The sequence below is a fragment of the Sinohyriopsis cumingii genome, chromosome 16 (assembly GCF_028554795.1).
Source record: "Sinohyriopsis cumingii isolate HCF-2022 chromosome 16, ASM2855479v2, whole genome shotgun sequence".
NCBI lineage: Eukaryota > Metazoa > Mollusca > Bivalvia > Unionida > Unionidae > Sinohyriopsis > Sinohyriopsis cumingii.
In genome coordinates, this window is record NC_142976.1 from 74,669,410 (window position 1) to 74,687,711 (window position 18,302).

Below are 18,302 nucleotides of genomic sequence, written 5' to 3' on the forward strand. Positions count from 1 at the left end.
GAGAGTTCATACTGTACGGGCGTTGTTTCACAGGTTTGGAATTTACAATTTCAATGTAATAGAAAATTTTGTTCGTTCTTGTAGGAACATCTGGAAGTAAGTGCTCATATTCAAATAAGTTCATTTCTTCCTTGCTCTTGCAAATGTGAAAGTTTCTGGTCCAGAATATCTATATTTTCTGAATTCCCAAGATTTGTCACTCCAATATCAGTAGAATCCGATGATATTCCTTCACTTAAATCTTCACTGAGTGGGACAGATACGACTAAATGAATTGCATGTTTAACCTGGCTATCTCTTTTAATATACTGGTTGTCCTATAATTTATTTAGATCCCAGGAGCATTAATACTATGATTTTACTCATTCATTTATTTCTTAACTTTGTAAGGGCCGTAATATCTAATTTGAAAAAATTTTGAAGAATGAGCAAGAGAGACAGATCCCCACTATTACCAGACTCAAAAGTTCTCTCCATTGCAGTTCTGTCAAACCGTAACTTTTAACTTGAGCTGCTGACTGCCAAATTCAAGCTTAATTGGCTGGAGAGTTTCAGACCTAAAATTTTACCCTTGACCCTATTGGACAGATTTGGGAATGCCAAATTGAGTCAAATACTTTATTAAAGTTTTAATATCCCTCAAAGGAACAGCCTCTAGAAACCCCTTGTTGACGCACACATAATGGTCAAAAGGTATTGGTTACGTGACTTGGTCTCAGGTAAGGGACCAACACCATTTGACAATAATGACAAGATCAATAGTTTTTGCCAACATTACTTTTGGGTTTTGGCCAATAGAAGTGAGTCAAGATCTTTATTAATACATAAATGACCATCCAAAGGAGTTTCATGGGCCAGACTAAGCATTTCCTGTCTGTAATATTTTGGAACTACACTTTCATAGTTCACTGACCACGCATCACCAGCAGGTACCTCAAGAGGTCTCCATTTTCTCATAATTCGATTTTTAATGAAATAACAGACGGGTACTTCAGTGGCTTCAGTTTCGCTAATGGCCCCTTGAAGCAAACAGAAGATCTCGTCATCTTTTTTCTGTTGGACGACAAGTGATTGTCGTTTATCACCCTGATTAGAATAAGGGGAATCAGTCGTTAAAAGAGGATCACTGTGATCAATACCTTCTGATTGATCCAAACAAGGAGTTATAGTGACCTCATCAAAAGCCTGAGCAATATATGTGTCAGCTAAAGAAATACTTTCCTTGTCTACATCATTCTCAAGAGCTTTCTTTGCCATAGCTCTGGAAACTGTACAAGCTGATAATTGGGAATTCGTTTTCAATTGTATCGACTTTCTGATCCAATCAAAGCTTGTTAGTTACAAATGGATTAACCACAACATTGTCTCCAGCTAGGTCGTTGCCTAGTAACAAAAGAATGCCCTCAGCGGGTAAAACATAAACTGTGCCGACTGTCACGGGTCCTGAGATTAAGTCTGATGACATATTTACACAATGGAGAAGAACATTAACAAAGCCGCAGTCTACTCCCTGAATAAGAACACTCTCATTAGAAGAAAACGTCTCAGAAAAAGGCCAAGTACCTGACAATAAAAGACTCTGTGAAGCTCTTGTGTCCCTTAAATTGTTCATAGGGATAGGATTGGCCGAATCACCCAAGAGTGATATAGAGCCATTCGATATGAATGGTTAATAATTATCCATAATAAAATTAGGCTGGGGTTTATTAGACCCCACAACTGTAATGCTTTCAATACATGACCATGACCTCTTAGAAATAAGAGCATTTGTCATAGGTCTGTCTTGACTCTGATGGATGTTTATCGATTTATAGCAATCAGAAATAACGTGCCCATTCTTTTTACAATAGGTACACGTAGGAAGAGACAAGCATCCTGTGTCAAGCTTATCTGAAGCTTGATTTTTAAAAGTTGTGACAGTTTGAGATTTAGAAGGGCTTGTAAAAGGCTGAAATACTTTTCGGCCAGAAGGCTGTTGAGTAGAAGTCTTATTTACAAGAAGAAATTTATGAGTTACATGCTACTTATCAGCAGCACTAGCAGTATGTTCCAAAGTTTCGGTCTGATGTTCGTCAAGATAAGTTTTAATGTCACTATGGACACAGTTCTTAAACTCTTCAAGTAATACAAGTTGTCTGATTTTTTCATAATCTTGTTCAACTTTCTTGGATAAACACCATCTATAAAAACACTGCTCTTGTTCACTAGCAAATTCGACATGAGTTTGTCCAGCTTCTTTCTTATAGTTTCTGAATTTGTGCCGATAAGCTTCAGTGACTAACTCATAACCCTTTATGATACATTTTTTAACCGTATCATAGTCACCACTTTGTTGAACTGACAGTGAATTGTAAATATCACTAGCCTTACCAGCGAGTCCACATTGTAATAAGTCCAATGCTCCCTTAACCATTTCCAATTTTCAGCAACTTTTTCAAAACAAGTAAAATATTTGTCTACTTCTCTTTCTCTGAAGGGGGACACTAACCTAATATTCTTTGCAACATCGAATTTTAAATTTGTATTTGAAGTGGGAATTTGCTTTATACTTGCTATCTCCATTTATTTTATTCGACACAGATATTCACTCTCTTCCTTCTCTCTTTGCATTTGCACCTCTCTCACTTTTTCTCTATTTCTTCCGTTTGTAGTTGTTATTTCTCCTTCTCCAATTGCAAATGCATTTGCTCTTTCTGAAACTGTATTTTTTCTTTTTGTAACTGCATTTGTTTTTCTTTCTCTCTTTCTTCTGATTGTAAATGCATTTGCTCTTTCTCTTTTTCCAATTTCATTTGGTCTTTTTCTTTTTCCAATTGCAACTGCATTAGCATTTATTTTCTTCTTTATCTTTCCAAAGTTCCAGCCTCCACAGCTCCAATTCAATCTTGTATTTTAATTCTAATTTCTTTACTTTTATATCAAAATCTGATATAGATTTACAGATCGAAACCAAAGCACTTTTATCCAAAACATTCTTTTCTACCAAGTACTGGACCACAATATTATTTTGTCTTGCTTAATCCTTTACCTCAGAAATATCATATTTTCTGGCCAGTTGAATTAATTCATCTTTTTTGAAAAGGTCTAATTGGTCCTGAGTAGGACTTGAAAGAAAGGTTTCCACTCTTAATGACATTTTATAAAAGCTTGCCGATTTCACCAAAATGCTTATTTTACAAAACCTAGGAAAATTCAAATTTCAAAAAACAATGTTTCTGAAATATTTTAGCCAAAATCCAAATATCCGGGACGAGCAACCTAATTCTTATGTTACGTGGTTATGCTCGAACAAACAGTAACAAAAGAAAGGGTGAAAACAACAAGCGTTGAAAATTTAACAAATAATTTATTTCCCTGGAAAAATTCTGCAAGATATAAATAAATTCGGTGTTAGAAACAAATCCAAAAATAATCCAAGAATAATCTAGGAATTAAATTTTAGAAGTCCTCATAATTAATTGTTTTTAAAAAAATCCAAGTTCGATTCCCGACGAATAAGTCAAGATGGAAGGCAATGACGTATACTGTATTTGTTTTCGTGTTGTAAGAACTACAGTTCTGTGTTATTCCCAAAACATTAATCCGGTGTTTGAATTAATAAAATGTCTTTGCCCAAGAATTCTGTATGATCACTCAAATATTTACAGGAAAGAAAATAATCCTTTTGAATCGAAATGATTCGAATAAACATTAAAAGGCAATTCCCAAAACTGGTCACAAACAAACGAACACCTTGACATCAAGTTTTTTAAGCCCAGACTGAGAAAATCTCTGTAAACAATGATTATGCAGTAACTCGAAATGCAAATGAAATTCCCAGATGATGGTCAACTGTACAGCACCTTCGAGTATTTACGTATAAAAGCACCTAGTCCCAGTATGACCTTGACAAAAAAAAACAAACAATCATTTTACTCTAAGAATAGGATAACAATTAAAGATGTTTACTTGTCTCAGTGATTTCTGAAATCAAGGTCGGGAACTAGGTCAGCCTTAGGTGTTTACAACTGAACAGTCAAGGTCAAATTATTTTCTGAAAAATTTGAAACTCCTAATAAATAAAATTAAATTATTTTGACATGTAATGAAATTAAAAGATTTTAAAACGTACAAACAATTAAATTAAATTAAATTTACATAACAACGGGACATTATGCATTGGAGATAAGCTAATTTAATGTATGCGTATTTTGAAGAATTTTCATACAAAATTACCTAGTGTACCGAAGTCAGCACGTTCTCAGAGTACTATCGCTGTTAAATAATCGCCCCAAGTTCTGCTGATAACTTCAAACACTTCATTCGATGATTGGTTGTGGTACTTGAAGACATTGCACGTCGTACAATACCCAAACAAAGGTAAGTGATCAAGTGATAATATGTTGTCTTTGGTACACACCTTCGTTTACCTGAAATGATTGATTAATACGGAATCTAATGCAAACGGTACCTTCAATCGAAGCGAAAATCCATCACGGCGTCTTAAACTTCCCGGAATGCATTACTTCTGATGACGTAGGTTGTAGGGGTTGGCATGTGTGGTAATTTTAAATACAGCGAAACATTTTGAAGCGAACAGCAATTAGACTACGTGAAACATACATACCTGGCAATCACATTCTTATAACGATACTGGATCTGACCCTTGTAGATGACTATATAACGACCGTGTTTTGACTGTGTAAAGACGGCACTGAATTGCATTTCTAAATGCTGCAGACGATTAAAAATGAAGAAAAATATTTATTTGGAGTATTGGTCTCACTGATAGGTGATGTTAATAATAATAATAATAATAATAATAATAACAATAATAACCATGAGTGAAACATTTTTTTTTCTTTTTCTCATTATTATCATCAGCGGCACCGCATCATGATCAAAATCGATGGCACTTTTTCGTCATATCTTAAATGTCGCAATGGTTGTAATTTGTGACCCGTAAATAAACTCGTTTCGTTTCTATAATATCTCATTTACAACCCCTCTTAACACCCTTGTCATCGTACTGAAAATTTGCACATTCAAAACTTGTGTATTCATAAATGTGTAAATATGCACATAATGTGTACATTCGGTGCAAGTGACCAGTATGCCGTTACTTGTTGGGTTTTCGGTTTGCGCATCGCCAGAGCAAGCGTGTAGTATAGTTGACTTGGTCTGTGTATAAAAATGACTCAATCCGTATATAAAATGTATTGACTCGGTTCACTAAGAGAACGGCTTGATATACGATCTTAATCTGTTCGTTGCGTTATCTTTCTATTCACGCGCACATAGATCCGCCCAGCGGCCTTTTAACTTAGTCGCGCGCTCTAAATCAGTTTCTAAAAGAATTGTCGTTTTGGTCTACTTAAAAACTGATTTTTATTTTAGATCCTAGAGAGCACTCGTCATAGTCTTAACAATTCTATTTGCGAAAAGATATGAATATTCTCCTAAATAACTGTTTCAATGATCAGAACGGTATTTTCAATTAGTGCCTATCTCACGTTTGTTGTTGACTTTACGGATATCACTTTCGTTTGTTTGTTTGTTTGAAGGTTTCGTTTCTGACTCAATGAACTCGACCACATCGTTCGCTTCATCATCTATACTTTCAAATGGACGAAAGAGCTGTTTTAGTTCATTCACAAACAAATTTAATCAACCAAAACCTAAAGCGTCTACTATACGAGTGTACATGGTTTGTTTACAAAAAAGTTCCTAATACACTATACTATATTTAGGCACACGTGTCGTGCACGTGCGTGCAATATGAAGGGGTTCAGTATCGCAAACTACAGTACGATTCTGATAATGAAAGTTAACATATACACAATTGAGCGTATAATAAAATGACAGTAGGGGACGATAGTGGAATTTAAACAGCACGATCGTTTTGCGTGTGAATACATCGATAAATGTCAAGAGATACCAAATATCAGTATTCTAATTAACCTTATGCGAGATGATACATAGCTCCGCCAACCAAATCACGTGACATAACGACCAGTTAACCTCCGACAAGCATGCAGTATTTGGCAAACAAATATGTTTCAGTTTAAGTGATATATTATCAAAAGTGATTTGTAATTTTCTTAAAAATGTAACATTTCAAAGTTACATAAATTATACTGTAGTAGACAATATTTATATTTGTAGTTCAAGTACAAATAATAACAACCTTAGTGTTTTATTTCAATAAATAATAAAATCAATTTTAAAGCTGTTTGAGAACTTACTTATGTCAAAGGAAATTCGCTCCAAAATTTCCTAATGTATTTAGTATACAACCTTATCCTTATTAATTTTATCTGGCTTATGTTTACGCATCTTTGGAATCAATTAAAAATTAATGACAAACTCGTAAATAATTACTGTTTAGAAGTATACTGATGTACATAATAATTGTAAAGTTCTACTATGTTCGTCAGAAGGAATTTTGATCAATGATACCTGTTGATGTAAATATGTAAATACATGCTTATTATATCAGAAAATAATTATCAGAAACCACTGTCTTTGTATTTCTTTATTGTTAATTACAATTGTCTATCCCAACACCTCTTTCAGCTCAGTGAGAAATTAAAGAGTGACACAAATGTCTGAAAGATCGAGACGGTGAATCATTGTTTTTAAGAAAAGCCAACATTCAAGTGTAAATTTTTAAACTTTAAAATAATACAGTCTGGGACTCAGTGCTTCCTATACAATAAAAATAATATACATCAAAGCCCTAAAGTTAGAGGGTTCTCCACCCTTTCTTTCAGTTTTACAAATATGTTTTAATTTTATATGTGTTATATGTTTTTCTTTTCTTCCTTCAAGCCATCGACTGGACATGCTTTTCTATATACTTTTATGCTAACAAACACGTAGTTTGCCAATTGATCGTACACGCGACTACAAGTCTTTATCCATAGAAGTTTCGTCTATGTATCGGGAAAGGAATAAATCTAATTCGTCACTTTAGACGGTCTGGATATCGACAGTAAACATTACAAGGCTCCGATGACTTCTTTTCAACCTTATCGATGAAGAAATCAGCAATCATTGCAAATTTGTAAATATTTATCATAATCAATTCATTATTGCCACAAGCAGCTTGTCAGAGGAAAATGGCGGAAATAAGCAATGCCAGGAGGTGTGTATAATTTACGCTCGCTGATTGGTTAATTGGTCAGCGTGATTGACAAGTGGCGATATGTCAGTTATACATACGATTCTAAAATTACTGTGTGTGAAGTTCTATGTGACCCCCTGTTATGCGTTGGGGTGGGATGCTCCCAATATTTATTTGAATTACTGTGGAATTCCCACCCTGGCTCGTTTTTGTAGGAAGTGAAATTAGTGATAGAGAGAGGTAAAGCTCCTAGCCCCCAGTCAGCAATACCGACAAATTATTAAGAACACAAAGGTGAAATTCAAAAGAATAACAGTTTAATACAAAGTAAACGATATTAATTTCTCAACCAATCTTCTTCCTCTCGACCATGTAAAAACCTATTTCATCACGTGATTATGTTGTGAGATGGCTTTCCCCTGTACTTGGTTTCTACTCATCTGTGTTTATTGCGCCAAATCCTTTCCTCCTTCCGGCGTTCTCCGTACTCCGATTCTTCCTATCCTGTTCCCCTTTGGTCTCCTTTTCTCCTCCTCCTTCTCTCTCTCTCTCTCTCTTTCTCCAGCAACTAGGCTTGTTCTCGGCCTACTGCCTTGTTCTATCCTGTCTCTCTGAGACTCGGGACTTGACTACCCGGTAGTTCTGTCCGCAAAAGCTTCCTACGAAAAACACAAGGACGTTAGCATTTGTGTTAGCCATCTCGCCTCACACTACATCAACAATCAATCGTCAGATAAAGGCTATCTACATCTTCGGTCACGCATTCGTGCACATCGAAAACCCACACGTTCTTATAGAAACAACGTTGCAATAAGGAGCGGTAACCTACTTAACATACAGACATCACTAAATTGCGTCACATCAATATATATATATATATATATATATATATATATATATATATATATATATATATATATATATATATATATATATATTCTGAATCTCATTATTCTTAACAATATCACAACAATCCGACGCATTTCTGTACATTACACTCCCACAAGTGAACACCAATATTCAAATATCCATATTATTTAAATTTACACACTGCAACCATTTCCAAAGTTACAATTTAATTCAACAATTGCAAAATCTACAATATCACATAAATAAATACACTAGTTTACCACGAAGTAACTAAATAGCGAATTACAATATTAATTCTGACGAGCGAGCAATCTACATAATCATAGCTCATTTCTCAAGTACTCATGCAAATTAAACAATACAAAGGTAATTCTACGTACTAACGATTCTAGTAAGTAAATACACATACTGCACATAATTACAATTACAATGCCGTAACATTCTGCAACAATCGAGCAAATAACTCACTGACCTTTACGAAGCTTTCTGTCCTTGAATGTACCAAGGTTTTCCCCGCCAAATCACATGTGGCTCCCGGAGTTATTGCTACAACTTGTCAGCACGATGCTTCACAATGACTAATTCGTTCCCAGCCCAAATGACTGTTAAATTCTGGTTCGAATTGATGGCCCCACCCTTTCTCAGTTCTGATTGGATATCAATTCTACCCCAGTCGGTCAGTTGAACAGATGAGCCTCAGGCCATCCGTCAACGCGGGGAGATTTACAACAGCATCGAGGGTCCTTTGTTCTAGCACAAAGCTTCTAACGTCTACATGTTAGTTTTGACACCTAATGAAGAGAACTCTTGTACAAACACGAATCGCCACGGCAGTGCAGGATCGACATACTCATGGCGCTAACCCCTTCCTTTGTTCCTGACTTACGTAATCGCGGGCTGGCAAACGTGACACTGTGGAATACTCGAGGGTTTTAATTCACAAATAAAAATAACTGGATCAGTCAGAATATGAAGATAAATATTCGAACACAAAATAATAATCTGAATTTATTTATGCTTCATGTATATTTTCCTTTGGAGGTGGGTGGCAGTGATGCTATAGTCTCATCTGCCACTTAAAAGTGCACAACAAATCCACGTTTTGCATTGCTGTTAAGTAAACAGAATTTAACGTTTGAACAATACGGAAAAATATAAATAAATTAGATTAAACATGGAAGAAGAAATAATCGAAATTAAGGAAGAACAAATGAAACTATGAAATTGTAGGAAACATCTTTTAGACATGGATGGTAGGTACTGTTAGAAAATGTCAGAGAAAACAGCCTCGTAACATGGACATGTTGAGCCACTATAATAATTTTCATAAAATATTTAAGAGAGATCAATGCAGTATTAATAGATAACACTTAACGGGTTAAAAAAAAGACTCTGTGGAACGACTTTTTTATTTCAACGATTTGGTTGCAACGGCATGGGGTGAAATTTGAAAGTTAATACTTTGAAATGGTTTAGAACCATCATACATCGGCTCAGTTTTAATATAGGTTTTATTAAAATGCAACAATCAATTCTGACTCGTCCTGTAACTTTAGAGTAGTAGACAGACTGAGAGTATTGTAGTTTTGATTTCTGGGAATTTCTCAGTGTATTTATCTATTTACGCGTGACCGAAATCCAACGGGGAAAAATGGTACTATTTAAAATGTTACTGTGGTGCTTATCGTCATGATACTTACTACAATATGATAACACACTGAAAAAAAAAAAGATACAGAATAATTAAGTATTTAAAATGTTAGATAGGATGAATTAAACTCGTGTTCATGAATGTAATCGTAAAGTGACGAACCTCTTTCCCATGTTGTTTTGTGTTTGTGTGTGTGTGTGTGTGTGTGTGTGTGAGAGAGAGAGAGAGAGAGAGAGAGAGAGAGCGTGTTTGTACTTGAGTGCGCGCGCGTCGCATTCATGCAATTTTCATGACTTTGGAATCATTCGAGTGTTATCGACCTAAGCACAGTAAATTAAGATATATTTTGTAAGCATTCTCATCGATCATTCAACTCAAACGTGACTTGTCAATATCCCATATTTCCATTGCTTTGACTACACTAAAAAAGGTCCTGTTAGTAGAATGTGATTGATATACTTACACAAGCTCACAAATGGGTGTTTAATCACCTCATTAGTGAAAAGATATAGAATGGCAAAGGTCAGTGTAAAATGGCTCTTGGTCGTTAACCCAAAACAATATTGGCTGCATCTATAGTAGCCGATTATGACTTGCAACAACATTCTCAGGAAAAGAAAACGTTATTTGTTAGCATCCAGCAGGCAGAGATTATTGCAAAAGATGTAACATTTGCATCAGAGAAAAAGCATGTTAGATAACTGTTTTAAATTATAATTTGTGACCGATTCCGTTGTTTTCTTTCTTTGCTTCAGATGGCAGCCGATGCGGAGAATGCGGACAATGCGCAAGAACAAAAGCGACAGCTGGGAAAACGCGTCCGTTATGGGGAGATAATCCAGGTACTCCGTATAAAACTGACCCCCCCCCCCCGTTTTTTCATCTAGTTCTAAACCTTTGAAAATTCATGCAACATTTTATACATGTCGATCAAAAGACTAATGTTATTATTAATTAGGATGTTCAGCTGTTTGCACCTTGCATAATATGCAAAGTAATTGGAAAAAAGTCATACATCGACTTATAAAAATAGTTTATCTTCTTATCTCTTATGCCTGTTATTTGTGATTTTGGGCAAATTTGTATTCATTCGCAGTCACAGCCAAAATAGTCTTACCAGTAATACTTGGACACCATTGTGTCTTAACTAAAAAAGGTCACAACCTCCTACCTGACCTACCTTATCGGTGATATCAGTGGATTGTTGACTAAGTAGACTGAGAACCAATCGACAGTTTTTACGCAAAAATCTCATAATCTTTTGTACGTTAGAATCTTCCCAGACAGAACTGTTACACCGAGAGTGATTTTCATGTATGACTTCACTAATTCATCCTGTTAAAACTCGTCCATCTTTACTTCATTTTAGTGGAAACTTTTAAACTGAATCCACCTGTATGCTCTTGGAGTATGTATATGCAAATAAACAAGAGAAACATTGCCAATAAGTTAATTCAATGTGGGCGCCCATATCACGGTATTTTATCCAGTCCATGGATGTTAGACTTTTTACACTAACTGCTAAAGATTTGAATGTAAATACGTCTTATGTTAGTCAGCAGTTTAAAGAATAATTCCAGCAAATGTCAATCTACATATGCTATAAATTATAACAGGCCTTGTCATGCAGACGACCAAATTCGCTAGTAAACAGGCATTTGGATAACGGTGACAGACTGGTACTGGACAAATAATATTTTGTTTGCTTTTCAATATTCTTTGATCTATGTACACGAGAAAATTCAAAATTGAAAACTACTGTTTCAGTATTACCTTTATTTTCAAAATCAATGAAACTACTAGAACATTCAGACTGAAGTGCAACTGAATATGGCACAGAGTGTTGGGATTGTCCAGGTAAAAAAGTGCAACGAAACATTGTAAAGTCTGAAATGGAATGACCAGGTAAATAAAAGTCTTTCGGGTTTGAATGCTCGCCAGACTTACATAAATATTATTTCTTATTATTCAGAATAACATTAATTACCTCGGTCTGCAACAAGACTTTATTTCCCTAAAAATATTTTACTTTAGACTATGGTCTGAACAGTTAGTAAGACTGTAAAATTGTTTAGACTTTAATGCAGTTATAGGCAATATACATTTGCATTACATTGTAATACATCTCTCTGCTATTTAAAAATTGCTTCATAGAGCAACATATAAGAAACGATCCCCATGGCAAATGATTTGAAATGTTACAACTGTGGTTTTAAATGAAGAGAATGTGTACAACTCCTGCTAAAATAAGTGTTACAGTAGGGTTTTGATTTATGAGAATGCATACAGAATCTCAGTAATAAGCATGTCGGAGTATTAGCACAGACGACCATGGATATATATTTACAACAAAAAAATAGATTTATTAAAGACATAAAAAAAGAACTACTGAGAAAACTCTGAAAGAAAAAACATAAATAAATGAATTTTAAAAAAGAAATAATATATATCATTTGCCTAAACGAATCTCAAAGAGGGCTTGAATGATCTTAAAGATATTTGACAAAATTATACGTATGTAAATAAACCACATACCACTGAGTACACCTGGTCTCTCAAATTTGTTCATTCGTTCAAGTATGATAGTGGGTTCGGTTGATTAGTCCGAATCCAGTTATTATGACGTCAGCTTGGTGCCATTACTATGGGTTGATATGATTTCATATTGCAGGACATGTGAAACTTCTGTACACCTATAATATTTTCATTATCCGTGCAGCTACTTCCTGAGTTTCTAAGCTGTCGTTTCGGTGTAGGCGCTCCACACGATGCAAGTTAAAATATATATGGTGTGGGATCATAACTTTTAACGGATTACGACATATTTCTAATGACAAAGAATCGAATAAATGGTGGGATTATCATGACACCACACGGATATGCGTACACCACACGGATATGCGTGTGTGTGATTTGGATTTTTAACGTAGCTTTAACAAGCTTTCAGTCATATCACTACGACGTCTGCAGCGTGACAGTTAATAGTGATGTTTAGAACTGGGGCATCATGCCGCAGACATTTAGCATGATGTCACAGTCAGTCACATTATCCTGACACCAGGACGACCAGTCTTAGCACTAACCTCTTAATGCTGAGCGCCAAGCAATGCAGATGTTAGTATCATTTTTGTAAGTCTTTGGTATGACTCAGCCGGGGATCGATCCCACGACCTTCCTCACCCGAGGCGGGCGCTCTAACCACTAGGCCACCGGAGCGGTCACACGGATATACTGAAACAAATAATTAATACCACATTGACAAAGCTAAAAGAATTAACGAATACCACCTCCACATGCTGACAAATAAGCAAATATAAATTAGGTAAAGAAGGTCAAATTATACATGATGGTGATTACGAAAGGTCATTCATTTATGTACCTAATACTAAAAACCTCTATATATGGCTATGAGTCAAAATATGATGGTAAAAACAACACCAAACAACCCTAAACTATCAACACAAATAACAACATAAAACAAATGCAAATGATGAATAAATTAAGTAGCTGGACGATTTGCTACTGTTCGTTTTGGCAGCACTTTGAAAACATTATTACTAAATCATGTTAAGGAGATAGGTGCTATGTGCCTTTCCCAATCAAGGCAGTCGACCCAGGATGACATGGACGGGTATCGAAACTGATGGTGAAGAAAATTCTGTTCGAAATATCAGATGACTCCGATAATGGTTGCATTTCAGAAGTAGATTTAGAAACTATTCCAAGAATACCGGTCAGCTCCAGAGAAATTCCAGGAGAATATGACTTTTCAGGGTTGCAGAGATGATTGATGGTTACAAGGATAGAAAACTAACAGGACCAATAAAGGAAAGACGTTATTCACTATAGAAATCTAAAGCATTAAAAAGGTTGAGTTTAACCCTGAAAAGCGATGCACAGAATTATCGTGATGTCTGAACAGCAATCGTGGATAAAATCTGACATTCAACCGAAAATATTTGCAGAAAGCAATAAATAACTTTTAAAAAAATAATCTTTCAGACTGTAAAACGAGGTATTCGATGAACAGGTGAAACATCTCAGGAATAGAACAGAAGTAAAACTATGCACAGATGAAAATTATTTTGTGAAATGTCGAAAAGATACATCATTTGCAAATAGACCCATTATCAACGAGGACATAGTATTAGTCCGTTTAAAAAGCATGAAAATCAAAACAAATTTACGGTGGATTTACAGTGTTCGTGTTATTACAATGGTTGATTCTGCTAGAACTGTTGAAAAGTAAAGAAGATATTAGTATTTAATTGTTCAGTACTAACAATGAATATGTATGCATTCATGCTGAGACAAACAACTTTAGCAATAACTTGATGAATAACAGTCAAGTTCTATGACACTCGTAACCATCACAAGGACAAAACATTTGGTTAAGCACAAATAAAATGGGAAGTTCCTGAACCTTTCAAAGATTAGTTGAACGGTGTTATATTTACAGAGTTCTGTGGGTGAAGGCCAAAACATGATTCGTCAAAGGCTAGTAGAGACGAAAATAAGGTTTGTAACTGAACGAAAATGATGAGCGTTATTTAAAAAAATTCGATGTATACCGATATTGCTTATTCATCAAAGGGAAGGTTAAAGGGAATGAACTGAATTAAATCAGATCATATTATGCTAGTAAGTAAAAGATGAAACAGGGGAAAAATAGCATTATATATACACGACAAGTTAAGAACATTAATATACGGTCACGTAAGCACCTTACATTTGCGCTTTGCAGGTATTCTGAACGAGCAATCGTGTTATGCCTGTATGTCTACGATATCAGCGAAAAGCATTCAAACTGAATTATAAACTTGTTTCTTTTGTTTTGTTTCAATGTATCTACACCCTCAATTTGTACATCGCCTGTCATATGTCATTTTTAGTTTCTGTTACTTTGTTGCCTTTGCTGCATAAACCACGAAAAACCCAACACTCTAAAAAATCTTGGATTACATAGTTGTACTTTTGTGATATAATCTGTACTGATTTTTAAAATATATACCACTAAAAGCTAGGTTGTTTAAGGACTCACGATACTAATTCATTTCCATAGTAAACCTATGCAAACACCAAGTGCTCATGAGCAAACTTATATTTATCAGTGTAGATCAGGGGTCTCAAGCACGCAGCCCGCCAAGCCGTATCATGTGGCCCGCAAAATAATTGGAGTCACAAGGTGTCATGAAAGATAACAAAGGTTATGCGGCGCTTCGGTAATCGAAAATGCCCTCATGCGACCCGCAGGGTGGTTTGATTTTGAGACCCCTGGTATAGATGAAACCTGGATGTCAGTTTCTGTGTAGAGGAAAGGATATGAGCCGCGGCATTTTCTGAACCTGCATGCATCTGAAATATGTGCCTTCAATTCTGCACCAAAGAGTCAGGTGCTAATTTTAGTAATGAGTGTTCCAAACTCAAGACTGACTGAAATCCCATCAATAAAACAATGTCTCTGTTTTTCCCCCACTTACAACTAGGATAAGCTCTCAAAAGATTCTTTTTCCTAAAACATAATTTAAATTATGAACCAATCCTGGCCAGTCAAATCTTTTATATACTCAATTTTATATCCACCCATTGCCAGGCTGGTTCCCATTTTTCCATATAATTACTACCGTGTGTAATTAAGTTAGTGCTTTCTTCACTACATGGTCAAGATTGCCCTAGTCCTGGCCAGTCAAAGCCATATATACTCTATTTTATGTTCACCCATTGCCAGGCTGGTTCCCATTTTTCCATTTAATTAGTACTGTGTGTAATGAATTTCTTACTTTTTTCACTGCATGGTCAAGATTGCCACAGTCATCAATCTAAAACAAGGTTTTGTTTCCTTGATATACACCAAAATAGTAGCTCTAGTGTTTCTTTAATTGTCATTTGCATCTACCATTATCAGAAGCTTTGACCTTTGAGTAACCACCTTTTGTTGTATCTTCATGCGCGACAAGATGGACAAAAATGAAAATATGGTTTTACAAATGCCTGTTTTCAGTCTGTATGGAAGTAACTATAGTTATATTCTTTCCAAAATTAGTCATTCCACAGATTTTCACTTTTTGCTGTTGATTCAAATAAATGTATTATGCTTAAAGCGTTGTTGAAACTATTCATTGTTTTCTACGTTTACCTGAGCCTCTGAAAACAAAATAAATATACATTTTGTCAGCATAACATTTTGTTTTCTGTTGATTTGCATGTGAATACGTTGCTAGACATTAGCTAATTTAAGAGCTCTACCGTGAAGTTTAGTAGCATGTGTACTTCTCAGATCAAGGCAGACGCAGTGGTTATCAGTGTAAGATTTATTAACATACGTTACAAATTCTTGTGTTTTTGTTGTTGATCAGAGTTATACCTTGTGGTTCTGCAAATGGTTGCCTCAATTTAAAATCCTAAGAATAGACCGTTTTAAGAGGCTTCTTTAGTAACTGAGGATTTTCTTTCTATTGCTGAGTTTTCAGATTTATCTGGGTTGCTTTCTCCATTCTTTTGCACAGTACCAAAACACTCTTAAGCTGTTTCTGGGAGATTCAAACATAATGTTCGTTAAGATTTTAATGGTGCATATGACGATAATTTGCTGCAGTAATGTAGTCGTACAAGAAAGCAAATAATTGTAAAATGATTCCAAAATAGTCGTGTCATATTGGAAAAAAATATTTTCCAGTCCATAGTCTTGTAGCTCTAGATGTTTTTACAAGTTCGATCTGAAATATTGTGGAATAGAACACGGATACAATCGACAAAATTCCGTTAATATATGAAAGTTTAGTGGAATTTTGAAATTCTATCCGCACACCACCATCTGTACATTTTCAGTACTAGTATTTTTTGCATTACCTGCCTTGATGTTAGCTTGTTCAGTTTGTCACAAATAATGCTCTGCTCAATTATTTTTGTCCGAATTCAAACAGGCAATCACAAATATTTGTAGTTCATAAAGACGATGTAGTCATTCAGTTTAAAAGATCATCGCGTCCATAGAATATGGTTCTGATTTTCACAATCATGCGATCCAAATTGTTGTATATTTTGATTGTCATACTTCCTTTTTTCGTCACATTAAACGACAGGAATAAACTTAGCTGTGCAATCAATATACTTTGACTAAGCCTTGGAATTATTATCATCAGGATTTTGTTTTATGGTTAGTGTTGCTTGGTGTGTATGTGATATATTGGATTGTGGTATATTTGTTTTCTTGTGAGGATTTGTGCATTTACCACTACAACAGCATCGTCCTCAACACGATTAAATAAAACAATGTGTGAACAAGATACATAAAACACCATCCACAGGTTCAGTTAATAAATACAAGCCTAATCTTTCGTTTGGTTTTTATAATCGTAGTTTAATGCATCAATGAAAAATTGGTCCCGCACTCAAATGTTTTGTATTTTACTTAATCATCAGAAGGTTAATAAATAACATTCAGTTCAGATTTTCACGCTAAGTTTTACATCATTTTCTTTATTAGTACAAACGTATCAATTAACATCATCATCAAGGTTGTTTAAATACCAAGTAACCAAAATATGCTCCCTCAATCTTTAATTCAAGTAGGAGAGTGTGTGAACTCTTATTTCGTTGAACTCTGCCTTTGTTCTCTGTATTTTTGTACTAGTCGTGTTTACTTACTTCTTCATCAGTTCGGTTAGAACCTAATACATTCAACAGTTGGTTGATTTCTGTCAACTATTAGCTTCTATTCCTCTCATGATTATTCCGGATGCAGTGCTGAATTTAGTAAATGGAAATAAGACATTCTGATACTGACAGGGTTTTAAGTTTCATTTCTGTGTTCGCTATTTTCAATTTATTTTAAAGGAAATTTAGAAAGATAGATCTAGATAAATTTTAAATGCAGCTCTCCATGTGTCACGTTATTGGACTGTCGGACTTACCTCACTCTAGGACATACGAAGAGTCTTAAGTTTGGTGTCCAGGGTTTTTCGCAATGTCATGGCTGCTTGTCCTCTTCGGTGTTTGCGTTGAGTGCTGCAGTACAGGGCATAACAAGCAAACTTTGGCTGGTCTCTCATTAGGGTGTGTCAAATCCATTTCCATGTACGTTTCATAATGGTGTCCTGTATACAGCGCCCAACTTTTGTTCTGTGATTCAAGTTAATAAAGTAATTAAGGAACCGTAACGAAGTTAACGTAGTAGATTGTTATATCAAAACGAAGGTATATAATGCTGAAACTAAATATATAAAATTGATTAACTGCTTTTAATAATAACGCTTTAACACTTGTCAATTATGACTCGGAAATGGTTCATATTACAATCTGGTATGATATTTTTGTAGAATCAGTTAAAATGAGCAGTGTCGATGTCGTCATCTGATTTTTGGGATTTCCAGCTGGTATTTAATAGACACGAATGTACCAGAACTAGTCACATTGGTATACAGATTTCATGTTTAGTTCTAGATACAACAATTGCCATCTGAATATTGAAAACCTTAATCTGATTATACAATGAATTTAAACACCTTAACCTGATGGCAGACTGAATCTAAAATCTTAACCTGATGATGCATTGAATTTAGAACATTAACCTGATGATACATTGAATCTAAACATCTTAACCTGATGGCACACTGAATCTAAAATCTTAACCCTATGATGCATTGAATTTAAAACATTAACCTGATGGTACACTGA

At 35.1% G+C, this 18,302-nt stretch overlaps 1 protein-coding gene across 1 annotated transcript in view; it reads left to right on the plus strand.

Moving 5' to 3' along the window:
• The window catches only part of LOC149780798 (inositol 1,4,5-trisphosphate-gated calcium channel ITPR3-like), a 265,188-nt gene that overhangs the window by 35,084 nt on the left and 211,802 nt on the right, over window positions 1-18,302 (plus strand). Inside the window, exon 4 of the mRNA XM_089936233.1 lies at window positions 10,382-10,468. Coding sequence (XP_089792359.1) covers window positions 10,382-10,468 — 87 coding nt within the window. The remainder of the gene's footprint in view (window positions 1-10,381; window positions 10,469-18,302) is intronic.